Source organism: Silurus meridionalis, chromosome 9 (assembly GCF_014805685.1).
Source record: "Silurus meridionalis isolate SWU-2019-XX chromosome 9, ASM1480568v1, whole genome shotgun sequence".
NCBI classification, from domain to species: domain Eukaryota; kingdom Metazoa; phylum Chordata; class Actinopteri; order Siluriformes; family Siluridae; genus Silurus; species Silurus meridionalis.
In genome coordinates, this window is record NC_060892.1 from 2,219,365 (window position 1) to 2,232,416 (window position 13,052).

General features: G+C 40.2%; 1 protein-coding gene across 1 annotated transcript in view; it reads left to right on the top strand.

Moving 5' to 3' along the window:
- LOC124391240 (kinesin light chain 1-like) overlaps positions 1-11,807 on the top strand; it is a 31,572-nt gene extending 19,765 nt beyond the window's left edge. Inside the window, exons 12-16 of the mRNA XM_046857699.1 lie at positions 864-972; positions 1,237-1,347; positions 8,885-9,003; positions 9,301-9,361; positions 10,754-11,807. Coding sequence (XP_046713655.1) covers positions 864-972; positions 1,237-1,347; positions 8,885-9,003; positions 9,301-9,361; positions 10,754-10,837 — 484 coding nt within the window. The 3' untranslated portion in view covers positions 10,838-11,807. The remainder of the gene's footprint in view (positions 1-863; positions 973-1,236; positions 1,348-8,884; positions 9,004-9,300; positions 9,362-10,753) is intronic.
- Positions 11,808-13,052: the final 1,245 nt, after the last annotated feature.

The following is a 13,052-nucleotide window of genomic DNA, read 5'->3' on the forward strand; positions in this document are numbered from 1 at the left end:
TCACTCTCACAGATACTCTTCTATCACAAATCACTCCTGCTATCACTCTTCTCCACCCACTCCACCCTGCATGCACTCTTTTCTTCACTTCTCTAACACACTATTCACGCATATTTGATTTGGCGCACGTTTTTCTCTGGATGCTGTTCATAACACAACCCTCCCCATTTATCCGGGCTTGGGACCGGCACTAAGGGTGCACTGGCTTGTGCAACCCTAATGGCTGGGTTCAACTATTTAAAGCATATGAACTGCTAAATAGAAGCAAATTCTAGGAGTTTAAAGGATTGAATCACCAACAAAGTATTTTGTTTCATTTAAAAAATACACCATTAATTTGTGGACACCTGACCATAAGATTGGTTTTAATCCATATTAAATCCACATTTGCTTATCTTAAATTAACCTCCACTCTTCTGGAAAAGATGGTCCACCAGATTTGAGTGTTCTTGTGGAGATTTTTGTTAGTACAGTCAGGTATTCATGTAGGTGAGGTGAGGAGGCCTGGGGTGCAGTCAGTGCTCACATTCAACTTGTTCAATATGGTTGAGAACAGAGCTTTATTGCAGGAGATCTTCCACACCAACCCATGTAAAGCATATCTTCATGAAGCTGGCTTTGTGCACAGAGATATTGTTATGCTGGAACCGAATTAAAGTAAAGGAAAAAAATGTAATGCTAGCACATCTAAATGCATCATATATAATTGTCTTCCTCCAAATGTTGTGGTAACAGTTTGGGGAAGAACCACATATGGTTGGAAAAGTCAGGTGTCCAAATACATTTCTCCAAATAGTATATTTTTTTACTGTAAAAACATGCCCAGATGCCCAGACCCGTGTTTTTATGTGTGATTTTTGTAGCCCTACGATAAACATTGCCATGCGAAAACTCGCAGAAGCGTATCGATATCAAGGCAAAAATGAAGCAGCAGACATTATGGAGGAGTTTAACACGAGGCCACGCAAACAGGTCAGTGTCACTTCAGCTCCAACAAACATCGTATCACCTGCTTTGTCACATGACCCTCATGTGACAGACCTTGCAGGATCTACCCCCAACATGAAGGTTCACCTAATTTACATGGTCATTTCTCAATCTGAATCAATCATCATTATAAAACATGTGTTTATTACATTTTACTTCATATTATGTTGAATTTTGGTTTATAATGTGTGTGTGTGTGTGTGTGTGTGTGTGTGTGTGTGTGTGTGTGTGTGTGTGTGTGTGTGTCAGCCTTCGTTTGCCATAGTGCAGCGTCTAAAGGATGCGGATGAGAGCAGAAGGTCTTCTTCTGACTGTGTTAAGTATGAACCTAGAGATGACGGCATTGTGGCGTGGAACAGGGTTAGTACTTTTTAATCACACTCTGAAAAACACCTTGATTTAACATTTATAGGGTACATTATAAACTATGCAGTACAAGGTCTCACACACACACACACACACACACACACACACACACACACACACACACACACACTGGTCCTGAGTCTCATTTTAAACCCAACTCAGAAGAAATGGAGGAAGACACAAAACAAGGGGTTTATTTTCAGAAACAGAGAAATGGCAGAGAAAAAAGCATAAGTGCAAAACAAGAGAGGGGGGGGATATACAGGGAGGGGTTTTCATGCCCCTGGATTTGCCACCAAATGATCCTCTGATACCTCAATCACCTCATTGATGCCAGAAAGAAAACTAAACCCATCCCATTACACCTTCTATAGTCAAAAAAGAAAGAAAGAGGCATTTACTTATCACATTTTAACTACAGCACTTTCTTCGCATATTCCAGCTTGTTAGGAAGTTGGGGTCAGAGCTCAAGGTCAGCCGTGATACAGAAATTGTATGGGCACAAAAGTGGCAGGTTGCCTTAACCATAGTGCTACCACTTCCCTGAAACCCTACATACTGAACTCTTGAGAGTTGTGTTCATCTGACAGGTGAATTTTTAGAATATCAGACATCCATTATTTACATGAGATCAGACAGGGGTCTGCTGTACTGCTGCAAATGTAGTAACAGCACCACCTGTTGGTAGAAATGACCACTACCATGGTGTGTATTAGGAATGTTCATCTCCATAACTGAGGCCGATGCGATTCGCAGCTCGATGCACAGCAAACTATACGATACATTAAAGATACATATGAAGCAGCTAGCGATGCGGTGCGATACGATTTACCCCTCTTACGATGCGGTGCGATCCGATTCTGATTCGATCTGATTCGATTCTGATACAATATGATGGAAGAAAATATGATGCTCTGCAATTCAACATGCTACAGATAGTTCACTTTCATTTCTTTATTTCAGACAAACAGCAAATCATTAATTTACTTAAGTGCCCTTTTACTTCTAACCCATGGCCCTTTCACAAACAGGCCTGTTGTGTCTCCAGCAAGACGCAGCTCTACCTCTGCCATGTTAATCTGTCAAACACTGAGCAAAACATAAACAATAAAAAATATGAGAGTTTAATCATGAAACTAATTAAAGAGACAACTGCAAACAGCTATGAGTGATCAGGAACATAGTGAAAACAACTGAGGAGTGAAGACAAGACATGAATCCAAACAAAAATATAACCATATACATGACAACATGGATGCACATGGTGCTGCTGAAGCTCAGTACTCAGGCCTGAGCAGGATTCCATCAGATTTAGCTCTACCATGGAGGCCACCACATCAGCCTCTGGACGGTGCGCTGCAGGGGAGGCCACCCTGCTGACCTTCAATCAGTCCTTCTTCTCTTCTTTGTAGTTTATGAACTGCCATTGCTTCTCTACAGGATTAGTGTTAGACAGGATACTGGCTCTGAAGCAGGAATTCTTTCAGAAGACAATCAGTGCTTTTGAAAAAGGTCACTGTGGGGCATGTAATATAATACCCCTTCGCCTTCCTGCTACATCCACGTCATAGGGGGAATAATGTCATATAACCAGTTGTGAGACAAATTTGATTACAGGTAGACAAATCCAAAATACTAGACAGGTTCAAGATCAAGGAACAAGCGATGACCAATCACCCAACAGGTCAGACTAGACTCAAACAGAACAGGAAACAGAGCAAGATCAAAACTGGATCAGCAGGCACAGGCCTGGTGTTGCTCAGTTTCTACCGTAAACCTTCGAGATGTCTAGCAGAGATTGATATGAAAACCTTCTGGTTAAAGTCAGTTCAAATACAGATACTAAGTTACACCCCTCAGTGTCTTGTTGCTCTGCGATATCCAGATTTTTCATTCCGAGTAAATTTCATCACCAACATCTTGATCAGAAGTCCAACATTTTAGCCGCTGAGCTACCACTTCACGTTTTGATCAGGATATGACAGTGTTTTACTGCTTTTTTCTGTTTTCACGCATTCCCTCCACCACCTGGTATTTTAAACGTTGGTTATTAGGCTTTAAGTTCTCCTTTTTACTTACAACAAATCAGATCCCACTGCATTTCTCTCCCTGAACTTCTCATTGTATTGTTCTGTTATTCCCTTTTTCTCTTTCTCGGTCAATCTTTCACTTTATTTGATTGTGTTACTTTGTTGTGTCGAGCTCACTTTCAGATTTACGATGTGATAAAAGACACTCATGAACACCGCTGAGTTAATGATCAAATGCTGGATATTGTTAGACAGTCACAGCTTTAAGGAGGCAGGACGAAAGGGGTTTAAGCATGAAGCTGGGAGACCCTCTGGTCCAGGTTCTGACCCTCCTGTGTTTCCTGACTGATACTGAATGAACTGTGGTTTAGATCAGTGGTCCCAAACCCCAGGGCCGCAGACTGGCACCGGTCCGTGGGTCATTTGGTACCGGGCCGCACAGAAAGAATACATAACTTACATTATTTTCGTTTTATTTATTATCTGATTCTGAACGATGTTTTATTTTGGAAAATCACCAGGTTCTCTCCTCCACATCTGTCTATGACTCACTCTTGATGCAGGTCATGATGCCTCAATCACACGTTTTACCTCCAACCGCTACCTTCTTAAAGGGGCTCCGGGCGCTAACAATAATACATTACCGCTAAATTCAAATGAACAAAAAAACAACACAGTGGATTCACATTTATTATAATATTTAGAAAATACCAGTTTTTATGGTCGTATCATTTTATTTTATTGTATTTATCCACCACACCTTAAAGGCCGGTCCGCGAAAAATACTGTCTGACATTAAACCGGTCCGTGGTGCGACATGACCCAGGTGTAACGGGACACCAAACGTACTGTACTATAACAAGGGTTTTTTTAGTTGTCACATGTACATTACAGTGAAATTTTTCCTCACATATTCCAGTGATGTTAGGAAGCTGGATTCAGCCATGATACAGCCTTGATTAAGAGCCCAAGAGTGGCAGCATGGCTATATTGGGGCTTAAACCCTCGACCGTCTGATAAGTAAAAAAGAGCATTAACTACTGAGCTATCACTTCCCCAATGCATGCATTCATTAGCAGAGAAGCCCAGGGCTCACAATGTTCAGTGTATAGCATAGATCAATGTACAAACGAAATTGCGTTTCTCCAGAGGCTCCAATGTGCAGATGAACATATAACAGTCAATAGGGATGACTGTTAACAAATAGACAGCACACTAGACAGTGGACAATACACACACACACACACACACACACACACACACAAATCATATATATATATATATATATATATATATATATATATATATATATATATATATATATATATATATATATATATAGAATGAAATACACTTTAAACAAGAAGAGACACACAACTAAACTAGGAGACCCAAACCTGTTCCTGTGCACAAAGCCAGTTCCATAGAGATATGCTTTACATGGGTTGTGGTGAAAGATCTCCTGTTACAAAGCTCTGACCTCAACCTTATAGAACAGAAGTTCTGTTAGAGACAAAATTTTCACATTTGGACCTTAGAGATGTTTTTTCCTCCACTCATTCATTGTCCAATACTTGTGTGTTTTTGCCTTTAACCGAGGTTGTTGCATAGAAACAATAGGAACATGCATGTGTCTCAAAATCCATTATAGACCAGGTGAATCCAATCAGGCAGAACAAAACCCAATATTGTGTTGGTTCCTCCTTTTGCTGCCAAAATCAGTCCGATTGAGCATTAACAGCTAGAGGAGCTCGTCTGTTGGATTGGACCACCAGCCTTCGCTCCACACTTGCATCAATGAGCCTCGGCCCCCCATGACCCTGTCGCCGGCTCACCACTGTTCCTTCCTTGGAGCACTTTTGATAGATACTGACTACTGCAGACTGGGAACATCCCACAAGAGCTGCATTTTGGAGAAGCTCTGACCCAGTCGTCTAGACGCCACAATTTGTCACTCAAATCTTTAAGCTCCACCATTTTTCCTGCTTCTGACATCAACATTGAGGACAAAATGTCTACTTGCTGCCTAATATACAGTATCCCACCCCCTAACATGTGCAATGATGAAGAGATAATCAGATGAAGAGATAATTGTTTGCACTGACATTTTTTTTTTTACATCCATATAATATGTCCTAAAGTATTGAGACACCGGACTACTACTTGGGTTGGAGTGGAGGATCTCCTGCTCTCGAGCTCTGATCTCAACCCTATTAAACATGATGAATGTGAACGCTGACTTCACCTCAGGCCTTCTCGCCTCACCTACACCAGTACCTGACTTTACTAACACCCTTGTTGCTGAATAATTCTCCACAAAATCTAGTTCTTCCCAGAACATTGGAAGTTATAATAAAAATGGGATGATCAAAAAGGTGTCCACAAACCTTTGTCCATACAGTGTATGTAGTTTTCTACACCAGTGCTTTTATGATAGTCTGAATAATGAAGAGCAGAGTGGTACGTTGTTATAGAGTTTAGTCATTAAGTGGAGGTTCGAGACGTCGTTTAGCAGAGTGAGTGTATCTCAGTGTGAGTGTATCTCAGTGTGGGACAGGAAAGGCTTTAAATACATGGCCTTTAGACTGTGCTAATGAGAGAGGCAGCCATTGTGTTAGAAAAGAAGCTTAGTCTAAAAAACAAAGAAAGAATAGAATGTGACTGAAGAAAAGGCCAAAAGAAAATACACGTCTGTGCTTAAAACCGAGTAAACACCTCAACCCGGAGCTGTAGTGATAATCTTATAGCACAATGATCCTCTACAATTGGGAACATGGTGCTTAACTCCAGAACCATTCAAATAGATTTGGACTGTAATTCAAACAAACAGTTTGGCTGCAATGGTTTAGGAGTAAAATGTTTAGAATAATGATGAAGGATGTGCAATAATGATGAATTTATAATGAATATGTACAATGTTGATGAGGATGAGGTTTCACTTTTGAGTTTGGAGATTTCTTTCTCATATAATCAGTGGTGGACAAAAGTAAATGTAATTTGTTACTGTACTTTAGTAACCTTTCCGTGAATCTGTACTTTACTGAAGTGTTTCCATTCAAGGAGATTTTTACTTTAACTTCACTCAATTTCAAAGTCAAATATTTTACTTTTTAATCAAATACATTTAGTGAAATCGTCGTTCCTTGTTATTTGCGAGGATAAAAACGTAACTGGTGAAACACGCTGCGAGTCACCAATCAGGATCAAGCGCACGCTCTGTTTTACACGTGTCCTGATTGCCGCTTTTACACGTGTCCTGATTGCCGCTTACTGATCACCAACATACAGTTCAGCATCAGTTCAACATCAAGCAGAACATTTAGAGAGAAATAAATGATAAAGAAACTCCAAACACAACACAACACACATGGGATTATTTACCTGATTTTTTGAAGTAGTTGGAAAGGTTTTGGGTTCATGATCATTGTAATAGAAATCAATCAGTGTTTGAGTCATTAATATCATTCTATTAATAGATCAGTGTGCTGAGAGACACATTCGAGTTTTTTCACATAAACTGAGTTGATTAAGTAAAGAATCGTGATAAAAATAATAATAGGAACATTGTAGTTATAATAAACCAATTCTAGGACAGCCTGCTTCACTTCATCACTAGGAAACCACCATGATGGGGATCGTCACTGACTGCCATCTTCGAATCGTTTACACAAGTGGAGTCCAATCTTTTCCACAAAGGGCCAGTGTGGGTGCAGGATTTTATTCCAACCAATCAAGAGCAACACCTGATTGGACTCCCCTGGTTTACACCATTCAAATGTCTTGCTGTGGCCGAGAGTCTCATCTCTGTACTGTGATAATGGGGAGCTTTATGATTAACGCATTGGATTTTGGATCTGAAGTTCATGAGTTTAAATCCCAGCCACACCAAGCTGCCACTCCTGGGCCCCTGAGCAAGGCCCTTACCCACATAGCTGCTCAGTTGTATAAATGATATAAATTTATGGCTAAGGGATAAGGGTGTCTGCCAAATGCCGTAAATGTAATGTGAATGCTCGAGGTCTTCTGTAGATATCAGATATTCAGTCGATCTCGAAATAATTTCTCTTGATCTCAACATAAAGAAGTTGTTTTCTCGCTATCACAACATCATTTTCTCTTCTTAACAACAGTTTTTTTTTCCACAACCTTTTGTTGTAGTTTCCTCGTGATCAGTACTTAATTCTCCGACGTATTTGGCATCAGAGGAAAATTCTTTTCATTTCGTAGCGTTTCTCTTGGCTGCACTGCTTCCAGTACATGTATGTGGATGTTAGATTTTTTGTCCAATCAGATTTCAGCTTTTCCTAAACATCTCCACACTTCTACTGGTATAGTGTTTAACTTCTCTTACAGCTGCATCTCCTTGTACTCCTGCCTACTTTTCTTATCACTCTGTCAATCCCAATTCTGTTTCTCCATTCTGCTCTCCTGCACTTTCTCACTCCACCACCACATCTCCTTGTCTTCCTTTCTACTCACAGAAGTCACACAAAGTATTGTTTCCCTGATCACTTCTACAGTAGTTGCCCAAACATCCAGCACTTCTTCAGCACCACCGAGCCCCTGTCTGACCTCTTGAGAACGATTTTGGATACAAATGAACAATGAAGATGTAAGGGCGTGTCTTATGTTTACCTTTAACAGGAAGTAAAGTCAGGGTTCATTTAATGATGTCATTGAAACACAAGACAATACATCGCTGATATATAATCTATGACATTTTTCCGGCTGAATGAAGCGATCTGTCTATCTCAGAATTGTAACAGAGTTCTGTAGTTCTCTGATTGCTGCTTATTGGCTTTCTCTCATGCTCTCATGTGGTGACCTACATATTGGTTTCCCTGGAAACGGGATTTACCACAAGCACCTCTGTAATCCAACATGCACTGATTGACCCGAGCTGCTTGTTAGTTCACTTTATGGTGTGTTTGTGTGTGATTATGTGTCTCTTTGGTGGCCATAACAATTCTATATCTAAACGATTCCTAATACAGAACAGTAGGTTTTACATATATAGTGTGTATGTGGTCATGAATTTATATCTTGTCAGAAACCAAACACCAGCAGGATTGGAAAATCAAACTGTTTTGGAAGGAAAAGGGAACTCTGTGGACATGGACATTTAAAATCAGAAGTCTCTGATTTTCCCTGCTTCAAAACAACCCCGAACCATTACGCCTTCACCTCCATGATTGACTGTGGGGGTGAGGGAGTCTGACAACATCAATCCTGCTTTTCAATTAAGACAAGTTCTTCTGTCAGAGACAAAAATGTAATATTTGGACTCCACAGAACTTTCCTCCACTCATTCACTGTCCAATTGTAGTGTGTTTTTGCGCTTGACTGAGCTTGTTGCATAAATAAATGGTTTATTATCACACTTGGTGTCACCCAGATGAGGATGGGTTCCCTTTTAATTCTGGTTCCTCTCAAGATTTCACATAAAGATTAATGTGTGTGTGTGTGTGTGTGTGTGTGTGTGTGTGTGTGTGTGTGTGTAGGGTTCTAATTTGAGAAGATATGGATCTCTGAGTAAAATGCGAGAGGTGTTACGCAGGAGCAGTGAGATGCTGGTGAAGAAACTGCAGGACACCGTACTTCAGGATTCCCCTAACCCAAAGTATGTTCATTCATTTACATCTCTTGAAGGCATCTACTGTCCCACATTCTTCATTTCACTCATGAACCACATGGTGTCTCCTGATATCAGACAGGAGGTCTGAATAATTCAGCACGACTCAATTTCATTTCAAATACGTATCTATTTACCATTCAAATAAACTGGGCAGCTCCAGTATACAGATCATCACTTCTACACCACAAGTTCTGACTCTTTTCATTGGTTTTCCTCTGCATGATATTTCAGAACATTTTTCACCAAATATAATAACTACACTTTATCCTTGATTTCATGTAGCTTGAAGAGAGCGGCCTCACTGAATTTCCTGGACAGGACTGGAGGTTCTCAGACTTTGCAGGTAAGAAGATTCACGCTCCTCAAAGTGTTACCGCGAAGTTGGAGGCAGGGTTGGGCAAAGAGACTTCAAAATGTATTTTAAAATAAAATACCAAATGACTTAACTTTAAGTGTATCAATTAAAATTGCTAAAAAATACTTTTACAAGGGAGCATGAAATTTCTCCGCAAACCGTCCACCAGTTGGCGTATTTGATCAGTTCTTCACCGTCACACCGACTCAGTTGATTCAGTAAACAGTGTTTGATAGCAGCAGCTTTTCTCTGGTCGATTAACGCAATAAATCCGTCACAGGCAACCATTTAACAGATTACATTTTCACATACACGTCCCTGTGATCTCCCTGATGAAGGTTAGTTTTAAAGTAAACACCAGTTTAATGTTGAACAGTTTACGAATGAATTAAAAATGGATCCTAATTTATTCAGTGTTTGGTAACGGGGGGCTGCTTTACATCAGCAACACTGATTACCAACGAGTCATTCATGAGAAGACGACTGATGGCACCTGCATTCATAGCAACTAGTTTCTAACTGATTAATCGTTTGATTGTTAATCATAAATATAATAATATATTATGTGTCAGCAGTCGTTCATGCAGTGGGATGCAAGTCATCTTCTTCTTCTTCTTTTTCTTCTTATTCTTTCGGCTTCTCCCATTAGGGGGCGCCACAGCGGATCATCCGTCTCCATTTCCCCCTGTCCTCTACATCCGCCTCTGTCACACCAACCACCCTCATGACTTCCTTCACCACATCCATAAACCTCCTCCTTGGTCTTCCTCTTTTCCTCCTTCCTGGTAACTCCATCCTCAGCATTTTCCTACTGATATACCCCATGTCCCTCCTCTGCACATGTCCAAACTATCTCAATCTCACCTTCCTCACCTTGTCTCCAAAACGTCCTACATGTGCTGTCCCTCTGAAGTCATGATCCTACTAAACAGCTACTTCAATCAGGGTACAATATTCAGCACACAAATATTTATTTATCAATCATTAGACGCCTATTTAAAAACTGGCAGCTGCACGTTTCTTACCTTCACCACCTTCTTCCCATTTTCTGTTCGGATCTCAACAAGTCTGGGCAAAATACTGAGTAGGCAACAATCAGAGGCTGCATTTTTATGATGTCATCGTGTAGAACAAAATATTTGACAACCCTGTCGAACATGATGAATGTGAACGCCGACTGCACCGCAGGCCTCCTCCAACACCCGGTAACTGAATGAATCTCCACAAATCTCCACAAAATCTAGTGGAAAATCTTCCCAAAAGAGCAAATGGAGAACAAGTGGTGGAACCTTTGGCCATACGTGCTATAAAACACTACGTATAACGGTACGTGTCGTGTTGTGAAATAAAAAAAGTGGATGAAACTTTTTCTGTTCACAGAGTGGGAGTTCAGGACGAAGGCTGAGAGACAGCCGACCTCGGAGCTCCAGCACCGCGGAGTTGCACAACAACACTGGAAAATAGATCACACACACACACACACACACACACACACACACACACACACACACACTAAAACACAAATTCTTTTCATTTACCTTGATGCGCACATTTATATTTTCTAGCTGATGTACCAAGTGAACGGGAAATTTTCACTTCTTTTTTTGTTTACTGTACATTCAAATTCCTGGTATTGATAATTGATTAATGTGTCTGTGCAATATGTTTCTATAGAAACGGTACCATGGTTGATAAAAAATGGCTGCTATTTTTAATTCTCCACTCTGAATTACACACATTCGTAACTGCCTCGCATTGAACTGCGAGAGAAAATCATTCAATTGAAAAAATAACCCGGACTTTACACGTTAGATCATTCGTGGTGCTGCCTAAAGATTAACAACGAGCTCCAGTGCCTGTCAAAAGTTTGAAAACTTCTTGAATTGTTTGGTTTTCAGAGACACATGCATGTTTTATTTGTTTCTATGGTAATGTAGTGGTATGAAGATCTCCTTTCAACTAACAAATCTATAAATGTCCAGATGTTCTACTTTATTTTTAATGAAAAGTCCTCCCTTAGCATGAAAAACAGCATCCAGACTGGCAAACGTTCATCTGTACAACTCGCCAAATTTGTTCTTCACTAGTTGGAGATTTATTTCCTTTCTTGTGATGCAGTTCATCCCAGAGCAGTTCAATAGGATTTAGGTGCGGTGACTGGGCAGGTTGTTCCAGCTCAGACTTACGCTTTTGAACTATGGAATGGCAGCCATGCTGGTTCTAGGATTCCTTTCACCATTTAATCTACATGTATATAATAAGTGAGCATGTTCCCCAAATGTAAACAAAATCTTGTGAAGTGGTACATGACAATAGCTACCGTATTTTTCGGACTATAAGCCGCTAATTTTTCCCATGTTTTGAACCCCACGGCTTAAACAACGAAGCGGCTTATTTATGAATTTTTCCTTGGTTTTTTCCGGTTTCACAAACTTCAAGCCAAAAACTGAACCCCATTACATGAGACCAATGAAATTTCCGAACGGAAACCAAAAAACGCACCTCACCTGTGTTCTGAGCTGCACAACATTGGGAGAAAAAACTACTTTTTAAACGCACGACGATGCCAAAAGATAAACTCCCGAGAGAAATAGTTGTGAAAGGAAGGAGGAAGACAGTGAACAATGACTTTCTTGGTCGGCTACTGTTTAGATACGAGCCGTTGTAACGCGTTGAGTCTGGGTGAAGGGAGAGCTCGCTAACTCCAGTTACAATAGAAATCATATAAGCACAGACAGGTTTCCAAAACTCGTGCTTTTTTATTTTACTTGGCAACAGCGTTACGGGTTTGTCAAAGAAACTTGGAAATGAGCTTCAGAAAATAATAAGGACATATTCCTCGGTCTTGCACACATGCAGTAATATGACGCTATGCTCCTGAAGGAAGCGCAACATATTTCACCCGTTACACCGTGTGTAACGTGTCTTTCGTTAAAGCATGTGTAAAGTACATTAGTGTGGACTTATAGACAGGTGCGGCTTATTTATGTTAAAAATAAAAATATTTGTAAAATTCAGTGGGTGTGGCTTATATATTGGTGCGCTTTATAGTCCGCAAATTACGGTACATGGGTTTCATCCATGTTTGTTGCATAGAAACGAAAGGAACATCCATGTGTTTCAAATAATCCATAAGAACTTTTACCACAGAAAACAAATATGGCCGCCAGAGTCTTTACTTTCCAGCAACAAACTGTCATATTCATAAAGTCGTGGTGTTTCCAAAACTTTGGACAAGCACTGTACATGCATCGTTTATTCAGTGCCACTGGGGAAAATAACTTTGCAGTAGTCTGAATGGTTGTTGTGGAAGCGAGTGATGTGGAAATGATTTTTTTTTGTATGTATACTTTTATTTCTGCAACCAACATGCTGTGAATTTCTAAGACTAAATCTGTACTACAACATGCAATAAATCATATCATATTCGAATCCATTTAATTTTTATTCATTTTAATAGTCAAGCTTTTTTCCGTTAGTTCAGCTGCACATTAAGGCGGCATGAAAACCAGTCATGGGACGTGTATTCCACACCCAGGCCTTCAGTGGTGTCTTGCCTCAACCGATCCACCTCTGAATCCCATCATTATGAAGCCACAGTTATAGAAACCATCTAAATGATAGAGAAATGGAGTATTATAATGCACTGCATCACAGACAGGGACCGCATACAGTCAAA